This window comes from Strix uralensis, chromosome 2 (assembly GCF_047716275.1).
Source record: "Strix uralensis isolate ZFMK-TIS-50842 chromosome 2, bStrUra1, whole genome shotgun sequence".
Lineage (NCBI taxonomy): Eukaryota > Metazoa > Chordata > Aves > Strigiformes > Strigidae > Strix > Strix uralensis.
In genome coordinates this window covers 7811570-7829714 of record NC_133973.1, presented here as the reverse complement: position 1 = coordinate 7829714, position 18145 = coordinate 7811570, and the positions used below count along the sequence as shown (strand labels likewise).

General features: G+C 46.6%; 1 protein-coding gene across 26 annotated transcripts in view; it reads left to right on the top strand.

Moving 5' to 3' along the window:
- The first annotated feature begins 1558 nt into the window (after nt 1-1558).
- ZNF384 (zinc finger protein 384) overlaps nt 1559-18145 on the top strand; it is a 29106-nt gene continuing 12519 nt past the window's right edge. For 2 of the 26 annotated variants that reach the window (XM_074854467.1, XM_074854429.1), the window contains exons 1-5: nt 1565-2003; nt 2777-2846; nt 6639-6709; nt 6863-7103; nt 7438-7768. In XM_074854467.1, coding sequence (XP_074710568.1) covers nt 1809-2003; nt 2777-2846; nt 6639-6709; nt 6863-7103; nt 7438-7768 — 908 coding nt within the window. In that variant the 5' untranslated portion in view covers nt 1565-1808. The other 24 variants (XM_074854444.1, XM_074854462.1, XM_074854435.1 and 21 more) reach the window with 24 other exon arrangements.

Genomic DNA, 18145 nt, shown 5'->3' with positions numbered 1-18145 from the left:
AGAGGCTACAGGGGCCTCCAGGGCAAAGAAGAGGCAAAAGAGACGTCAGTGCCAGGCCAGAGTTCCTCTTCCAGGGCATAAAATTGAATACATTTGCCGTGTTGCAGAATGAGAAGAGAAATGTCACCTTCAGAGGTGATCTGACAATCACAAAAATAAATTACATAGAGGAGGGAAAAAAAAAGAAAGAGATGAGCATTTGTGAATATTCATGAGCAAGTCAAAACCCCCAAATTAACAAGGAAATTAATTTCCAAACTGATTAGGCTGCCAACTCCTTTTATTTAAATAAATCAACAATTGCCTTCATGTGACTCCTACTGAAAAGCGCAGAGCTAATCCTGGCTCCTCCCAGGAGGAAGTTTTGTGCTGCCTGGGATGACCAATACCCCAGCACCTTCTGGGGACAGGCGGGCGCTGCGGCTCCAGCCGCCTGCCTCTCAGCCGCCAGGAGATTTCCCTTTGCCCACTGCTCCGGATGTTGCGGTTTCACGATCGCCCGAGCCAATCTAACCGCTGGCTGCTACAGTCGTGCTCTCCGTGGTCCCACCCTGTTACTCATGCTGGCTCTGAGAAGCTGTTCCAGCATGCCAAGCTGGCAGAAAACTCATTGCAACAATTAAAAAAAACGATTTCTCCCAAGTTAGAGCACTGAAACGGCTCAGCCAAGTGCCCAGTGAGCAACACTGCAGGTGAGGAAGGTAAAACCTAACCTGACCTGGGAGGTGGGTCCAGTGCCAAACTTAGCCCTGCTACGAGTGGTGGAATGAAGTAGATGATATCTAAAGGTCTCTTTCCACCGAAATTGGAGCATAAGGCAGGGCTGAGCTGCAACAGCCAGCTGGGCTTGGTGATCTTACGGGGTGTCTCCAATTTGGGGTGGGGGCGATCAGCCAGCCTGGCTTAGTGATCTCGTGCAGTGCCTTCGTGTCTTCTTCTCCAGGAACAGCCTCGTGCCTTCTCCTGCACCATTGCCAAGGCTCAAGGGACCACCTGCTGCTTCGAGCGCAGTAACTCAGTGCACAGCAACACGCCTGGTAGTGCCAGCACACGGGAGACAGGGGGAAACTGCCAGCCAAAACTTAGGTGGGTTGAATCTGTGAAATGGAATTCTCAATGAGCGAGAACAAGGGTGAGTTGCAACCCCCTCTGGGGTCAAGTTGTGAACAGTTATAAATGAAAAAAATTAGTAGCTGGGCATGGTTATATGGAGCCACTGGCTTGTAACTGTGGAATCCAGGAGGGTTACCCTGTTCCCCTCCACGCCTGGCCTCACTCTCCTGTTTTCTGCGGGACTTGTGTGACTGAGATGGTCCAGTTTGCCGACCTGGCAGAAAAGCATCGCGCTACAAGTCTTTCCTGTTGAGTTAGCGCGACTAAGGTGTTTGGCCAGGAAAGTCCTAGAGCCAGCACACGGCAAGGGGCTGGCAGGGACTGTCCCAGGTGGTGGCTGCGAGCCGTTGGGTCAACCCATCTGTAACAACCAAGCTGTCCCATCCAGCCCGAGCTGACCCAGCAACCCCCTCCCGCGCTGCCACCAGACGAGGCTCCAGCCGGGCCCCTCTGCTGCTGGGCCGCGGGGTGCACCAGGCCGGCGGGCAGCCGGGCCGAGGCGGAGCCGGTGCTCTCCGAAGGGCCTCGCCGGGACAGGAGGACCGGGCCGGGCGGGCACACCCTGACGTTTGCCCCCCTCAGCCGGGAGCCGCAGCGGGGCCGCCGACACCTGCCCCGCAAGGACGGGATGGCGGCGGGCCGGGAGGCACAGAGGAAGCGGCGGCTGAGTTATTCATGAGCGCTCATGAATATTCATGAGCACGGCTCGCGCTCTCGCTCTCTCTCTCCCGCCGCCCCGCCCCGCTCACGTCACGCCGCCAAGGCCGCCTCGGCCGGAAGCGGGCTGGCGGCCGGGCTCGGGGACGCCGCGCGCCCGCCCCCGCCGGCACAGCCACTTCCGCCCTTCCTCCAGCCCGGGCTCCCCGCGCGCCGGCACCCCCGCACTTCCGGTAAGCGCGCGCCCGCCGCCACCCTCCCCGCCGCCGCCGCCCGGTCCCCGCTTCCGGCCCGGCCGCCCCGCAGCGACCCCGCTGAGGGGAAACCTGCCCCGGGCTGGCGGCCGCCGCCGCTCCGCCTCTTTTTCAAGCGAAGCCGCCGATGACGCCGTTCCGCTCCGGTCGGCGCCCCGGAAGAGCTGAGGCGCGCTCCGCCCCCTGACCCGGAAGCGACTCGCCGCTCCTCTTTCCGGTGAGGAGGCCGCTGCCGCCGCTGGAGTCGGGGTCGGGGTCGCCGCTGGGGGGTGGTGCCCGGTAATCTGCCGGGTGGTGGGTGTGGGGGCGAGGGGGCCCGGGGAAGCGGGACTTCCGGGGCCGCCGGCGATCCGGAAGCGGAAACGGAGGAGGGCTGTCTGTCTGTCTGTCCGCTCGCCCGCCCGTCCCTCCGTCCCGGTGTCGGGTGCAGAGCGCGCCCGGCGGCTCTGCGGGGGGAACCGCGCTGCGGGCCGGCCCCGCCCCGCGCCGCGGGGGGGCGACCGGGCGGCGCTGCCCGTCCTCGGCCGCCGCCGCCGTGTGCGCGCGGGGCCCCGCGGGGGGAGGTGGGTCCGGCCCCCCCCCCCCCACCCCCTCCCCCATCCCGGCCGGGCCCCGCGGGGAGCGCCCTCCCCCGCCCATGGCCGATCCCCCGGGGGCTGGACGTGGCCGGCGGGTCCGGGGGCCCCGCGTTGCGCCGCCCGCTGTCATGCAGGGCCCCGGGCGGCCCCGTAACCCTGGCGGTTTGTTTGCAGAGACGGCTCTGGAAGGAGGAGAAATGCAAGAGGAGGGAGAGTGAGAGGGGTAAGGAGCTCCCGGAGCTGCGTGAGTGACCCCCGCCCCTCGCCTCGCGGGCTCCCTCCGGGCCGCGCTGCGGGGAATCGGGATGGGGTGGGATGGGCCGCAGGTCCCGGCGCTGGGGGCTCGAAGCCCCTTAAGCTCCAGGGTGCGGGAGAGGGGATTGACCGCCTGGAAGGAGCTGAGGCGCAGGGTACGTCCCCTGCCAGGCACCTGTTCCGACAGAGGCTCGGTCGGTTGGGGTGGAGGCTACACATGTAGCGGAACGGCACCAAAGTTCTTCTAGCTCTGGTATGTGGGTTTGGGATTCAGGACTTTGTCCGGCATGTTTGGGATATTCCTGATGTGCATCCAGATGTGCTTGTTCTAAAGATGTAGTGGCGCTTGAACTTTTTGGTGCTTATGAGCTTAGTGGAAGCATTTTTGCATTTGACCTAATGGCCTCCGTGGCCTTCAGCATCCTTAGTATTTTGCAGCAATTAAGCCTACAAGCTCCTTGTTATTGAGCAAAAGGTCTGGGGCAGACATAAAACGACATTGTAAATCACACCCGAGTGTTGTATTCGGGGTCTTTTGTCAACTGAAAACTCTCCACCAAATAGAAAATAAAAGCTAGGTATCTGGAGAATAAAGAAAAACATATTAAAAGTACAACCTCTAAATACCTGCGTATCCAACCTTGATTGTGCCTTCCAGAAACACAGCCTCTACCTCATCGTGTACTTGCACGTGCTTTTATCTGTCTGTTTATGATTAAAGTGATGACCTGCAAAGAAGTATAAGCCCAGCACGTTAAGTATGTGATTCTGTGAAGTACTCTGAGATCTAAACTCCAGATTCCTTGTCCCTTGTGAGTTCGCTGGTTCACTCGGTTGTTTATTTGGTGTATGTACATTTGTGGTCTGTACATAGAAGGTGTTTTTGGTTTATATCAGGAGGGTACGTTGACATCTGTCTGATACTAGACTGGTGAATAGGAAGAAGGTCCCATCTCTGGCCTGTTTGTGGAAGCTGGGATGATGAAGGCACTGCAGTGGGAACGTGCTGTGGTACAGGGTTGAAGCTCCAGCCCATGTCTGGTAGTTATAGAGCAATTGGAAGGGTTACGTGCAGAGTTCTGGTAAAGTAAGTGTAAGCAGTGTTAAAGTGGGGGCTGCGAATAGGGGTGCATGTTTTCAAAATATCCTTTAGCCTGAAAGTGGGGTAGGGGAGGGACAGCTGGGGGTCTTAGGGCAGTACTTTGGTGGAGGAATCTTATCTTTGTTTTCTCCCTTTGGAAGACTGGCTTGCTAGTGAGATTGCATGAAAGCTTCAACTCTTACACCATTTCTCCTTTTCCTCCGTATTCTTATAACTTCATCACACTTCAGCCTTTCAAGCCAAAACTTTTGAGGCCTGATGTCCGCCCAGGCGTGAAGATTTGTGGATGGGGAGGTGGATTCGAAGAGTTTAATGAAAACAGTGTAGTCATCTCTTGAGAATCAATAAGAGCCTTATTTTGACTTGTGCACTTTGTAAATTGAGCAAACAAAAGTTAGGTGCTCTCTGAAGTTCTGGTGGGGAAATAGATGGAGACAGGCAGCCACTGAGTGCCCTGGCCTGTGCTAGTCTGGATTTTAAGAGTCTGGAAACGGAGTTGCCTTTCATTCCTTTTTAAATAAGAAAGCTGTTGTGAGATTTTTGTTTAAACTGGCATCTTTCTGTTTAATTCCTGAAGTTTGTAGTTGAATCCAAGGGAGTCTTGGACCATTACAAAGTTTATTTGGAAAATGCATCTGATTATTATATGAGACTTCATGTTTTTACGGAATCAGGTTCACTTTGATGTTTTTGATGTGGAAGCTAAGCAAATAAGGGTTTACTTATTTTAAAAACAAACACAAACAAACCAAACCCCCAAAAAAACCCCAAACTTGACGTTCCAAACAAAAAACCCCCTCTTGATTCGGGTGGTGCTCAGTTGCCAAGAACGCGTTATCTCTTCATGTGTGCCCATCCTGTGGAAGAAAAAAGTCATGTAATTAAGTGTTACAAACATAGAGCCTTGCTGTGGGCAGTGTACTTAATAATTAATTTCGCTCAGAAAAGAAAGCAGAGGAAGGAAGGTAAGAGTCTTGCCCCATCAGATTCTGATTGAATCACAGCAATGTAAATCCACAGTAATTCAGTCAGGCAGCTAGCTGTCTGACTGCATGCCACTGATGCAAGGTAAATAATTCATCCTTAAGTGTGTTTATTGGTTGATTTGTAGTGAGCGAGTGAGGCAGGAATACTTGGCTTTGCTGTTGCGTGAGCAATTCATAAAAACAAAATTATCAGGTAATTTGGTTCATTTAAATACTGCTTCTCTACATAGAGGAAAATTATCTTTGCGTTTTGGCTCACACGCAGCAATTCCACATGTATTTATTCTGCCCTAATACGTTTCTGGAAAGTAAGTGTTTCATGCTACTCGGGGCATGCTCCTCAGCTTATCTGATGATTGAGATAGGCCCTTAAGAAACAATATTTACTTGTTAATTAGACTACTGCCACATCGTAACAAAACTAGGAGTGGGACAATTTGCAGGTAGTTGCATGAGAAACCTACAATGCTTGCTTTGCTGAAGCAGCTTGCTCTGCCAGATGTTCTCTGAACATAGTTTTTATCACATGTATTTTACCTGCCAGTTTTGCTGTAGTTTTTCAGGAATAGGTGTAACTTCTGCTTCAGGAAATAGTGTTTTGTTAACGTCTTTAGTTTTTGGGTAGCATTTTCACAAGTGTAACAAAGTTTGTCTGCTAATGGTATTGCACAGAGGAATGCAAGAATTAGAAGGGAAGGGACTTCTTCAGCCAGGTATTCCTAAAGAGATTATGCCTCTGTCTTGAGAGGGCTATCTTTTGGTGTCTAACTGGTCCTCTGCCTGCATGGAGTGTTGAGAAAAAGCAGTGGGCTCTTGGCTGGGCACAGAGTCCTACAGAATCTTGTCCCAAAGATGGGAATGAAATGGGCAATAGGGAGCCGTGATGTGATCTCACTTGGAAACAGGGTATCTCAGGAGCAGGGTAGTCAGGTTATTTTCCCACTGCCTAGTCTCATTGGGTGAGAGCGGAGGATCTTGTCTTGGAATATTGAGTGATATTTCCGGGTTTCTTTTGAGGTTTGGGCTGGGGTGGTCAGAGCGGTGGGCAGCAGGAAGTTAGGAGCCTTAAGTTTGACTTCTTGGTCTTCTGTGGCTGTGTGTTATCTTGGGCAAGTCTGTTTCCCTCTCTCTGCCTGTCCTTCTTCCTGTGTAACATAATGCTAATGTCCCCTTGCTGCATCTGGGTCCTTAGTGTTGAGCTGGGGTGGAGGGACAGGCAAGGTCCAAAATTTTCACTGCTTGTGGGGTCAGACTGTCTGTGACAGTGCAAAATGGTTTTCAGCTGTATTTGCCTGGTTGCAGATGCACAGATTTTGTAATTTATGCCACGTACTTGGGTGGATGATAATCGGGGAATTTTGGAGGTGTTCTGGGTTTGTAGTCAGTCCTTTTTTTGCATGGAGGACTGTTGGGCAGGAGGCGCTTGAGATGGACCCAAGCCTGTGGGAATAGCAGCCACCTTTTTCCCCTGAAAATAATTTTTTGATTTGGGCAGATAGCTCAAAAATGGGGAGAAGTTGCTCGAGTAAGACAGGGGAGATTAAGGAACTGTCACAGTGTTAGACTGAGTCAGTTCCATGTTGGAGTCTCTTTGGGTTTAATGTTCTTTTTGTGTGTGTGTGTGTCTGTCTGTCTGTCTTCCTTCTCCTCCATTCCTCTTCCCTTCCCCCTTCCTCTTCCCCCCTGTGCCCAGCTAGGATGGAAGAATCTCATTTCAACTCCTCCCCGTACTTCTGGCCAGCAGTGCCCACCGTCTCGGGACAGGTAAGATCTTTGTCTTCCAACCTATTACTCTGGTCTTGCTTCCTTTTAGAAGTTCATGCATGATAAGTGTTTCTGTTGCATTCCTTGCTCAGCCAGCTGCTGGGAGAAGCTGTAGCAGGGTATTCTAAAAGCCGTTCTTCCCACCCGGTTTAGATTGAGAACACCATGTTTATTAACAAGATGAAGGAGCAGCTACTGCCCACGGAGAAGGGCTGCAGCCTGGCTCCCCCCCACTACCCTGCCTTGCTGACAGTACCCACCTCTGTGGCCCTACCCACTGGGATCTCCATGGACTCCGACACCAAGCCGGAGCAGCTGACGCCACACAGCCAAGCCCCTGTGACTCAGAACATCACCGTGGTACCAGTGCAGTCTGCTGGGCTCATGACAGCAGGTAGGGAACTCCAAAAACTTCAGCCACCTGCTGGGTTGGGGGGACAGGGCGTCCTGGAGAATCGTGTTCGGGCTGTAGGTAATTCCTAGCCTTCCTGATGGTGTGGACTGCCTTGGCATGGTTTCACTGTGAATCTCTAGGCACTCCACACATCCACCCTCTTCAGGGAAGTTTGACTTCCAGCAGTGGAGACTGGGAGCGTGTTGGGGAGGGTAAGGTGCTCTTCTGTTTGCATTGTGGGCAAAAGTAGGTGTATAAAGCTTCTGTGGGATAAGGAGGTTGGGCGTAATCAGAGATGTAATAACTGACTTCCTCCATCTTTCGTTGTTTGCAGGTCCTGGTCTGGTGATAACTTCCCCATCAGGTTCCCTGGTGACCACAGCCGCCTCTGCCCAAACCTTTCCCATCTCAGCTCCCATGATTGTCTCTGCGCTCCCCCCTGGCTCCCAGGCAGCCCTCCAGGTGGTTCCTGACCTGTCGAAGAAAGGGACAACCACCCTCTCCGAAGGTGGTGGGGGTGGCGGGGGTGGGGGAGTTGCCCCCAAACCACCCCGGGGCCGGAAGAAGAAACGATTGCAGGAGTCGGGGCTGCCGGAGATGAGCGACCCCTTTGTGCTGTCAAACGAGGATGATGAGGACCAGCACAAGGATGGCAAGACATACAGGTGGGGAGCGGGGTTAAACCTTGACTGTAACGTTGCATGGGGATGGGGGTGTATTTAACCCTTCAGAGGGTCACGTGGGGAAGAAGAGATCTCTGCCTTTTCCCTGTAGAGTCCCTGAGTAGAGAATCTTTCAGCTGCAGAAAGAGTTTTCTCTCTAATCAAGAGTGTTTGCAAGCTGGTGGGTTGACCCAAAACTAAGGATCTCCTTCTTAGTGGACAGCCTTGATTTCCCGAATATACAGATGTTAATGTTACAGGTTAGTTAATGACCAGGATATTATGGAGGCAAAACTGTATCCACAGCTGGGTAGTATGGTTGGTGTACAGCAAAATGCAGCGCTAAGAGCCCTCGTGTACCTGGGTGCTCCTGAATTAGGACTCCAGTCTGTCCAGCGTAAAGACTGCAAACTGGAGGCACACAGAGCTGGAAGTGAACTGTGGTGATAGTGTTTGCTCCTGTGTGCGTTGCCCCTTGTGATCTCCTATTTCAACATTCCCAACAAAACATAAAAAAAGGTGTATTTCTGAATTAGGTATAAGGGTGTTTCTGAGCCCTAGGGGTATCGGATGAGAGGAGGGGAAGAGTTCTGAGCCCTGAGGTTGGGTTTCTGAGCTTGGAGGGATGTGGCTTGAGTTTAAAAGCAAGTGGTGAGAAAGGGAGAGATTAGCTAGGAGGAAATACTTAAGCCAGAGGATAAGGAGCATGGGTGTTTTAGAGAAGGTGGGAACTGGACAGAGCAGGCAAGCGCTAGGGAGGAAATGTGGTGGTCTGTCTTAGTTGGTAAGCAGGAGCACGTAGGGGTGATTTAGCAGTAGGTTCTGAGGGACTGACTATGGATTAAGATCGGTAAGAGGCAAAGTAGTAGCCAGGTGGAAACAAATAGAAGATGATCCCTAGATCTTCTCACTTTCCTACTATGTGCCAATGATCCTGTCTCAAACAGTTTCCCTTTTACCATCCTAGACACTCTTTTTCTTTTTGTACAGATTTAGTTATGTTTCTGGAATTAAGTCAATATGAACACACAGAATCAGTGCATCCACCCCAGGCACTGTTTCATTTTTAACTAAGCATTTGTTAAAATGTTTACATTTTTAAATCAATACAGTTAAATGGGTACAAAACCAGAGCCTGGATCAGCCTTTTTATTCTCCTACCCAATGTCCCAGTTCTTCCACTTTGAAAATATAATCAGCGTATGGTGAAGAGGGGTGGGAGTGTTAGGTAGCTTGCTATTTGTAATCCCACCATTTATTTTGGGCCTTAGCCACAATTCCACACTACTCAAGCTGCTTACAGTCTGGGTTGCTAATTAGGTTGTTAAATATGTATTTACAGGGGACACAATTGGCAGTGAACACTAGAATTAAAGCTGAACCAAGGCTTTAATTATAGCTCCTTGTTTACTTGTAAGTTTGGAAAAAAATGCCCAAGACCAGGTGGAGTGACTCAGCAGAAACTTTATGAACACGCATAGTCTGTGTAACAGCTCATGAAAAAGACTTTGCAGGGAAAAAAAAACGAATGAGTTTATATGTAGGAACATGTAATCAGGAAGATTTCCTGTCTTCACGTTTAGTCCGAGTGCGGTGCCTTTGCCTCTTCTTCAGCCCCCATCCCAAGCAGGCCTTCCTCTGAGCAGTGTAAGGTGCAAGATAGCTAAATTGGGATTTACTGAAGACCACCAAAGAGTACTTCTGCCCTCCTTGGGATCACCTCTTTGGCTGATGCTTCCTATGTGCAAGTTTGGAACTAAAAATGATTGTTGAGAAAACAGAGGAAAATGCTGTCTTCTCTTGGAGCTGTGGGAGAGAAAACCTTTGTGAAAATCAGTAAAATTGTTTCTCCATAATATGCCTGTGAACAGACTTGCAAGTTAAAAATTTGAGAACTCTTGGGTTCCTTCTGTATTCTAGAGGATGATTTGGGTAGTTGCCGTTACTACAGTATGCAGACATATCCTAGCTAAATTAGGACTGTGGGTGAGGTTCATCTTCTCCTGCTCCGTTCTCAGGCTGGAAGAGGAGTTGCTTGTGGTATTCATATGTCTACATTTGTATGATTTCACTGATTCTTATGATGATGCACTGAGGACAATCTAGTCAGATAGATGCCTGAAAGGAGTTGTACTGTACTGATCGATGTGACGGTTTTTTTTTTTTAAATCTAATTTATATTTTTTTTAAAAAATTAAAAATACCCAATTCCCAAAGCCTGGTATCATCTTGTCAAATTTAATTATTTTTTGGTTTTAGTTTCTTTGAGCTCTGTGAGCTCTCTTGTCCTGAGTGCCTGGGCAGGTGGCTAATTGCCATAATTTCTGACTCTTAGTGTGTTTGTGAAGACAGAGTAAGGCCTTGAATGGACAGCATAGCAAAGCAGACTTGGAATGAATTGGAGCACAAAGGTGATAGACTTATTGCAGCTCATCCTATTCTCTACTGAATGTAGAGATTCCTGCTCCAGCTGTTTTGCTGCTGTATCATCTCTAGAAGCAAATTAGTAGTCTGCTGTGAAAATGGTGCCAGAATCTTTGTGACTAGGTTTTTCTTTGTGGGAAGAGGTGTGAGGCTTTTGCTAATGATGGTGTTGCTTGCAGATCTTGGACATTTAGCCTTAGGATTAGTCTGGCATAGTCCTTGGTGCTTTGCTTCGTGCTATTAGAATGCTTGCACCTGCAGGGGACAGCATCTAACCCAGTCCTGTGAAGCATTTTCCTTCATGAGTAATGTCACCTCAGTCTTGTCTGGATTCATTGTCAGCTGGTTGTTAATCTTCCCTGACATCTTTGTAGAATTTACTTTTTCTGTGGAAAATGCAATAGGCATCAAGAGTCTTTCTAGTAAGATGCTGGCAGTGTGAAGCAAGTGGCTTCTTCTCAGTACTTTAAAAGATGTCAAGGAAGAGAGAGGGAGCATAGGTCCTGGAGACAGTAGTATCGTTTCTTAGTACTGTTTTGGTGCCTGTACCTGTGCGCTTTTAGAAGTTTGTAGTGTGATGTGATCAGTGAGCAAGGCTGATGAAGTGGTGCAGCCTCTCTGGGCAGATCATCTGTTCTCTCTCTACAAACAGTTGCCTAAATAGTTTCTTCTTTGCAAGAGGAAGAGAGCTTTCTATAGGTGTTGCTTGTTTCCAGTATTAAGATTGCAAAGGCTAGGATGAATACCAGTTTTTAGTTTGGAATGGTTTTGCAAGATGTGCTTTGGAGCCTAGGATACCAACAGAAGGGTTGTAGGCTCGAGAAGAGCCTTGCCATCATACTGTAACCAACAAGCTGTCTGTTCCCCAGTGCTAGTTCTGAGTTTCCCTACTTTCATTAGGTTGTGGGAACAGCAAGGCGGGGGTTTGGGAGACAATAAGCAGCTGAGGGACATAGGAAGCTTCTGAGATGAGTCCAGTGTGCAAAAGCCTACAGAAAGCTTAGCAAGAAGCTTAGCAAGAAGCAGAGTTGAGCTGTAGAAGGGGAAGAAGCGGGATGGAGGCCCCCTTTAGTGAGGAAATTAGGTACACAAGGGGAGCCAGTGGTTTGCATGCCGCAGGTGGGTGTGTTCTCAGACATGTCCCATTTTAAGCCTTTTTTTCTGCCCTGTACTGGATTTAGCATTGGTGTTTGGTGAACTTCCCATGGTTTTGAATAGATTTGAAATCCGGTGGCTATGGCTTTTGTAAGCCACATACATCTGTGAAAATATGGTCAAATTTGGCCAAGTTGTAGGCTTGGAAAAAAAATCTTTAAGCACGCTCTGGGATGCTTTACAGTTTGGTAGTTAAAATTTGCAAAGGTTATATCCTCTTCAGTGTTTCTTGAGTCTTCCGTGACTCCAGGCACTGACTAGGCTGTCTGTCTCCACAAAAGAGATACACTCTAACCTCTCAGTTTCTGTATGAGGCTGGACTACAGGTGCAGCTGGACTTGCTGCAGCAATAAGCATCTAGACTATGGCTGAAGGGCCAAGCCTGCTTTTCCTTCAGTCACAACTACTGCTCCTTCTGCTTCAGAAGGGAGTCTTTTGTGCCCAGTGTTGAGAGGAAACTCCCCACTCTGGTGGGTACAAAGGCAAGTTGTGAGAAGAAACTGCTGTGTTCAAATGTAGTAGGGACGAGAATGAGAGATGGGCAGGGCCGGGAGCTGATGGTGTCCGGGAGGTCTAGAAAGAGCAGAGATGGCAATCAGAAAGAAACAGAGAGAAAAAAACAGCCTCCAAAATAGGGAATGTAGCAGAGGGTGTGATGGGAAGCCTATTTGCAAGGGAGAGATGGCACAGAGATAAGCTATGAAGGGCCAAGACTGAGGGAGGAGAAAGAAGGAATCAGATCTGCTAGGGGCTGGAAAATGAGGAGATGCCTAGATTTAGCAGAACTGATGGGGACAAGAGCATGGGATGTGGACCAATAGAAGTGCAGGGAGAGGAGAGAAATGTTAGGTGGTTGAGGGAATGAAATAGGGAAGAGCCACTGCAAGCAGAGGATGAAGATGCTGGCGTGTGTGGGTAAAGAGCTTGGGCCTGGGTCTTGGTGCGGGAGAGAGGGGACTGCAACAGGCTAGAAGACTGAGGGCAAAGGGGGAATTAAGTTTGAAGTGTCAGGCAGAAAGTTTGGCCACATTCCCTCCAAAGCCTAGAAATATTAAAGCCAGTATTTCTAAATTTTGCCATGTCTCTGATGTCAGCACAAGAATGTGACCTCCTCTGGCAAAGAACCTCACCCCCCTCTAAGGCGAGAAAGAGGTGACAAACTACCGTTGCTGTCATTTATCATCCTAGCTGCAGTGGCAGAGGTCTGTGCAGTGGATCTTAAGATTGCTGATGACCGACATGGGTGTCAGTGTGATGCCACATGTTGGAATTTCTGTTTGCTTTTTTTAACAAGTAGTTCCGTGAGCAGCGGAACTAATGAAGCCTGGTTTCCAGCGGCTCTCTCCTGTGTGGATTCTCTGATGTCTAATCAAGGGTGAGCTTACTAGCCTTTCCCTCAGCAGGGGGCTCCAAGAGGGTCTCTCTTCTTTCCCCAGCTGCATATTTTTATGAAAGTTGTGGTGACTTTAAGATCCTTACCCCTTTTCCAGATTTGGTTGAAATTGGCTTATGAACTCAAAACTCTTAAGGAAGACAGGTGCACATGCATATCCATATATACACACACACTTCGTACACATAAGCTTTGCTTTGTATGTGAACGCTGTGCTTGGAGGTTAGAAAATGTCAGAATTAAGACTGACCACATGCCTCGGGATATAATAAGGTAAAAACTTGCATTATGGTAAGTTCTCTCCCTTCTGCTGAGATGTTGTAACTCTGTGTGTGCGTGTGCACACGCGCAGTTCGTCATAGTGCCAAGCAGAAGGAATTAGCAGTAAGGGTTCTGCAGTCATGAGTTTTAATTTTAGTACATGTTACTTGCATGTCAATGGAATGAGTGTGTGTGAGGGAATGAGGGGGGCAGTTACAGTTTCAACTGGGGAGAGAGAACTTTGAAACTATTCTGTTGAAGGTCTTATCTGATCACACCTTAATTTGGCCCTGTTGAGTCAATGCACTTTGATACCATCCTTGATTATGTGATTGTAGTTATTGTGTACATCATGGCCCATTGGAGTCCTGCATGTTTACTCAGAGAACCTGAAAGGAGTGTTTTATTTTAAAAAATAATAATACATTGACATGGGGTTGCAGAATAGGAAAGGATGTTTTGAGGAAGGTATTTGACTGCTAGTCTGAAGAACTGTAGGTTATGCTTGCCTCTGCAACAGATTTGCTATGGTACCCTACAGCCATATGGCCTGCAGATAATCTTGGCTTGACGAGTGTGCAAATACGAGTTAGGTCTAGTCTTCAGTGGATTTGCATTTGCCACAGGCTAAAAATGACCACAGTTATCCTGAAATAATTAACATTTGGTGTTCCCAAAACTGTAATCTCTTCTCAAGTATCATTGAATAGTCCTCTGTTACATGTCAGACTCTGTTTTGCTTTGCAGAAGCATTGCATCTCATAGCTGTAGCGTAGAAATCTATAGGAGCTGTGATTTGAATGTATATAATATGAATTTTCCTTTAAAGGAAACAAAGTGGTCACAGGTATCAGTTTGGCCACTCGGAATTAGCAGGCATGTCTGTCTTAAATGTGTTTCACTCTTCTGTCTTTTGTCACTCCCTTTCCTTAGAAAAAATAAAACAGGGACATTGTGGGAATAGATGAGTGCTTATGGAGCACTGATACTTCTGTGGAGGGTACAACAGATGAGTGATTCTGCTTCATGAGGTTCGAATTGCATGTGGTCGATGAGGCTTGAGGCTGTACATAGAGTGGTGATGAAAAAAACTGAACACTTGCTTGTTAAGTATCTGTCTGTGCAACATAATAAGGATGCAGTTTTGTGGAAACAGTCAATAAGTCTGTATCAGAACGCACCTGCATTGCAGAGCCAAATTATGGTGACATAGATGACCTTAATTCTGGTGTTTCCAAATTTGCTAATGCTTTCTCATGGGCCTTTTGTAGTCTTTTAATTTTAGCTTTTGCATGTTATCACTATACTAGGAAACACCTTGCTGTGTTTTATTGGTTTGTTGGTCTTCTATGCTAATGGTGATTAAAAAAATGGTGGGCAAGGTCTTAGGCCTGATGTTCAATGATGTGGAGGTCCACGGAAAGTCATGGCTGATAACTTGCAGATAGAAGCAATGCTGGTGGATAGCTAAAACCCCCCCAAACTCAACAGCGAAGGTTTATGTAGTTGTTAAATTGGAACTATTGAAGCAAAATGTATTTTAATACAGCCTAATGGAAGACTTAGCCTTTTGGGTAATACTGCGTGGCTCCTCCAGCAGTCAGGGATTGAGGCCTAGGTGTTTGGGCACAGTGGAAAACAGTATCAGACAAAGTGTCCTGTTGGATACTATTGAATGTCTTTGATCTAAAGATAAGGAATATGGGGAAACAGTATCCTGGAAAGCAATGACTGTGAAAAAGACTTTCAGGAATTAAGTGACATCATGTGAGCTCCAAGTGCGAGGCTGTGACAGAAGAGGGTAAAACCCAACTGTTAAAAGCATAAATGCTGGAGTCATTAAAAGAAGACAGGCAACTTGTGAAGCATGCTGAAATACCACAATTCTGGGTCTGGTATTTTTAAGATCATTTGGAAGAATAGACAAAATGCAGGAATGCCCTCAAATCTGAGAACTGGAAGAGTGCTATATGGTGAGAGCATTTAAAAACTTGCTGCCTTGCCAGGAGAGTATGCCTTACCAAGCCACCGAGTGACTGAAGGACTGTGGAAACAAGTTAACTAAGATCTCTGAGCGTAGCTGATAGATTTGAGAGTATACATGCCGGTAGTGTAAATTGGTAAATGGAAGAGGAGTGTTAACTTTTGAATAGGAGATGATGCTGGGTGTAGAAGTGTGAAAGCAGAGGTACAATTCATATGCTTTCATTTGGCATCTTCATACTTGCTGGCCTTATTTAGGTCTTACCAGAGTTTTTGAGCTGTGTGTCTTGGATGTTAGTTCTGTCTCCTTTCCCTTGCCTCTTACAAAATATTAGCAAGACAATGTTTAACTTCAGGTTTTAAAAAAAAAAATCAGGGCATGCAAGGGTTAAATTAGCATTTATCACGAACTGTGCATCCATTATTATGCTCTGCTTGCATTAGTTACTTCATTAACTCTGCATTGCAAAGGCAGTACATTTCTTTCCTTGCTAAATGAACTGCTGAATCTGACAGCCTAAACTTACTCTTACCATCTAGTTTAGCTTCAGACCTTCCTGATTTGATGATTTTTTCTTTTTAAACTTGTGATCTAACTTGTATTTGTAGCCTAACACAAGGAGCAAGGGCTCAATTAACTTCTAAGACTAATCTCAGTAGATACTAGGAATTTGAATTCTCAAAGCCATGTGAAAGCTTACATAGTTTTCACAACTGTGATACTGATTAATTAAACACTTGATTGAAAAATGCTGTTAATCCACATTAGGCAGATTTTACTATGAGCTGGTATTTCAGATGGTATTTTATCTCATAACAGCATCTGATGAATGAGGCGGAACATTCCATGAAAAGTGGAAAAAAAATGGCCCTGTGTGCCACAGAGTTGTAGTCTAGTTGCTATAAGCATCATTTTGTTTATGACTCATCGTGATGACTTTCATATGGGAGCAGAATTAGAATTGTACATCCACCTTTTACTGGCATTTCATGATTTTTTGAGGGTGCTTCTGTCTAACATGAACATTCTCTGAATGTCTCACTTTATTTCCCTGCAGATTCCCTATAAAAAGAAAGGATTGTAAACATTGGAAAGGGTTACTTCTGATCTCTGGCATATGGCTGGATACTAAATTAACTATTTATATGAACCTCTGTGTTATTAAGAATATGTTCTTCTAGGCTGTCTAAATTTGCAGAGCCATAACAAGCAGCTGTAGGGATGTTGTGTCACACTGTCAATGGGAATGCTGCAGTCATTTCTGTTACTTGCTCTCAGAAAGAATACAATGAAAGTGGTGGTAGTTTAGAAGCACAGTGGGGAGAAAAGATTAAAAATGGATATTAAACAGAGGGGAAAAAAAATCAATTATTTCATATAGCGTTTTGTTCATGCTTAGCAAGGAGCATTCCCAACTTTTCCTCTCCCCAGCCAGGAGAGTTTCACTGAAGTACAATACTGAAACGCTGCCGGTGTCAGATGCAATGTTCTCATTATCCATATAGATTTAACATTTTTTGGATCCATATTTGCCCACTAGAGGGCTGATTGCATCTTCCCCTTTAATATTTGATGTTGTCTGAGGCAGAATGCGAAGCCCTTAATTAAATGGATCATTTGTTCCCTTGAAAATGCCTGATACCACACAATACAAAACTCTCTGAAATGCAGCTTTCTGCTATATTCCAGGGTATTTTTTAACTCCTAAGGCTCATGAATTTGTTAATGCTACATAACATTCTTGCTCTCTCAGGGCTGATGCTAATTAGATGATTGGAAAATGAGCCCTTGCAAGACTTTCTTTTTAAATGTTGTTTGAAAAACAATACTGGAATGTCTATGGCTGCTAAATTCAGACAAGAGGGGTTGGGGGGCGGGGAGGGGGATGTTTTTGCTAACAGTCAGATTTATCTTCCATTTTTATGCAAGTGCCAGAGAGGTTTTAAGATACCTTCTTTACAATTTTATTTCGAAAATGGAAAAGGATGTTCAGTCTGTTTCTCTTCATTAAAGTTTATTTTAGGGAATTTCTGACCTGAAGGCAGATACCTGACAAAGCAAATAACTTCTGTGCATTCTTTCCTTTACTTATGGAAAACAAAGTAGATGGCTTTATGGCACTACAGATTTAATGCATGGGACTACTTAGACTTGATGACATAGTAAAGTTCATGAATTTTTCAGAACAGAATAGGCTGTTTAAAATATATAGTCACGTGTACAGCACAGAAGAGGTTAGAGCCCAGCATTGTATTTAAACTAAAGCAAAACTTTTAGAAAGAAATTTCTCTCAGAAAGGTAGCTGGATTCTCAAAATATTGATTGTAGGAGCCAAGTGATTGAAACCATACTATAGCCTCCGAGCATTGTTCCAAAGATGCATTATTCTCATGATTGGAAAGATCCTATTTCCTCTTGGATTTTTTTAACTTCTACTGTCAATTATTGCTTCTCATTATACCTTTCTTTGCTCATAAAACAAGCCCCTAGTAATTGATATCTTTCTCCCTACACAGATTTATGTGGGTGTTGACCAAGCTATCTTCTAAGCTTTTCTGCAAACCTAGATAGACTGGGCTCAGGGAATCTTTACTGAGAAGCCAATTTTCCACATGCCATCATTCTTTAGGTTTGATGAACTTGTCTGAGTTTCTCAATAATTGTTGGCTACATGGGCTTCAGAATTAGATGTGCTGTTGCAAGAATAGTCGCACCATTCCTGTTTACAAAAATGATACCTGCTATTCCCCTTTGGTTTGGTTAGCCATATTAGCACAGCATCGCACTAGGAGCTCGTTCTCAATTGAATGGTTCCTTATCAGAGGGCTGATATTGTGGAACAGAGTTCAATTGAGAGTAATGGAAGTAAGCATCTGCTGAGAAGGAGCTTGCATTAGCAGGAGACTGGACTTGCCGACTCAGAGGTATTTTTCAGTTCAGTATTCACCTCAAAGTTCTTTCTAGCATTGCTGCTTTCAAGGATGCAATCCTCATCCTGTAAGTATGACTCGATGACTGCAAAATGCATATGCTGTATTGAAGCCTAGCTTTAAACATTTTGGAAAGTCTGGAACAGACTGCACAAATGTTCGGAGGTAGTCGGGTTTATAAACCAAGAGCTACTTTTTTAAAAAGATGATTCTGATGTTCCTTTTTACTCCTC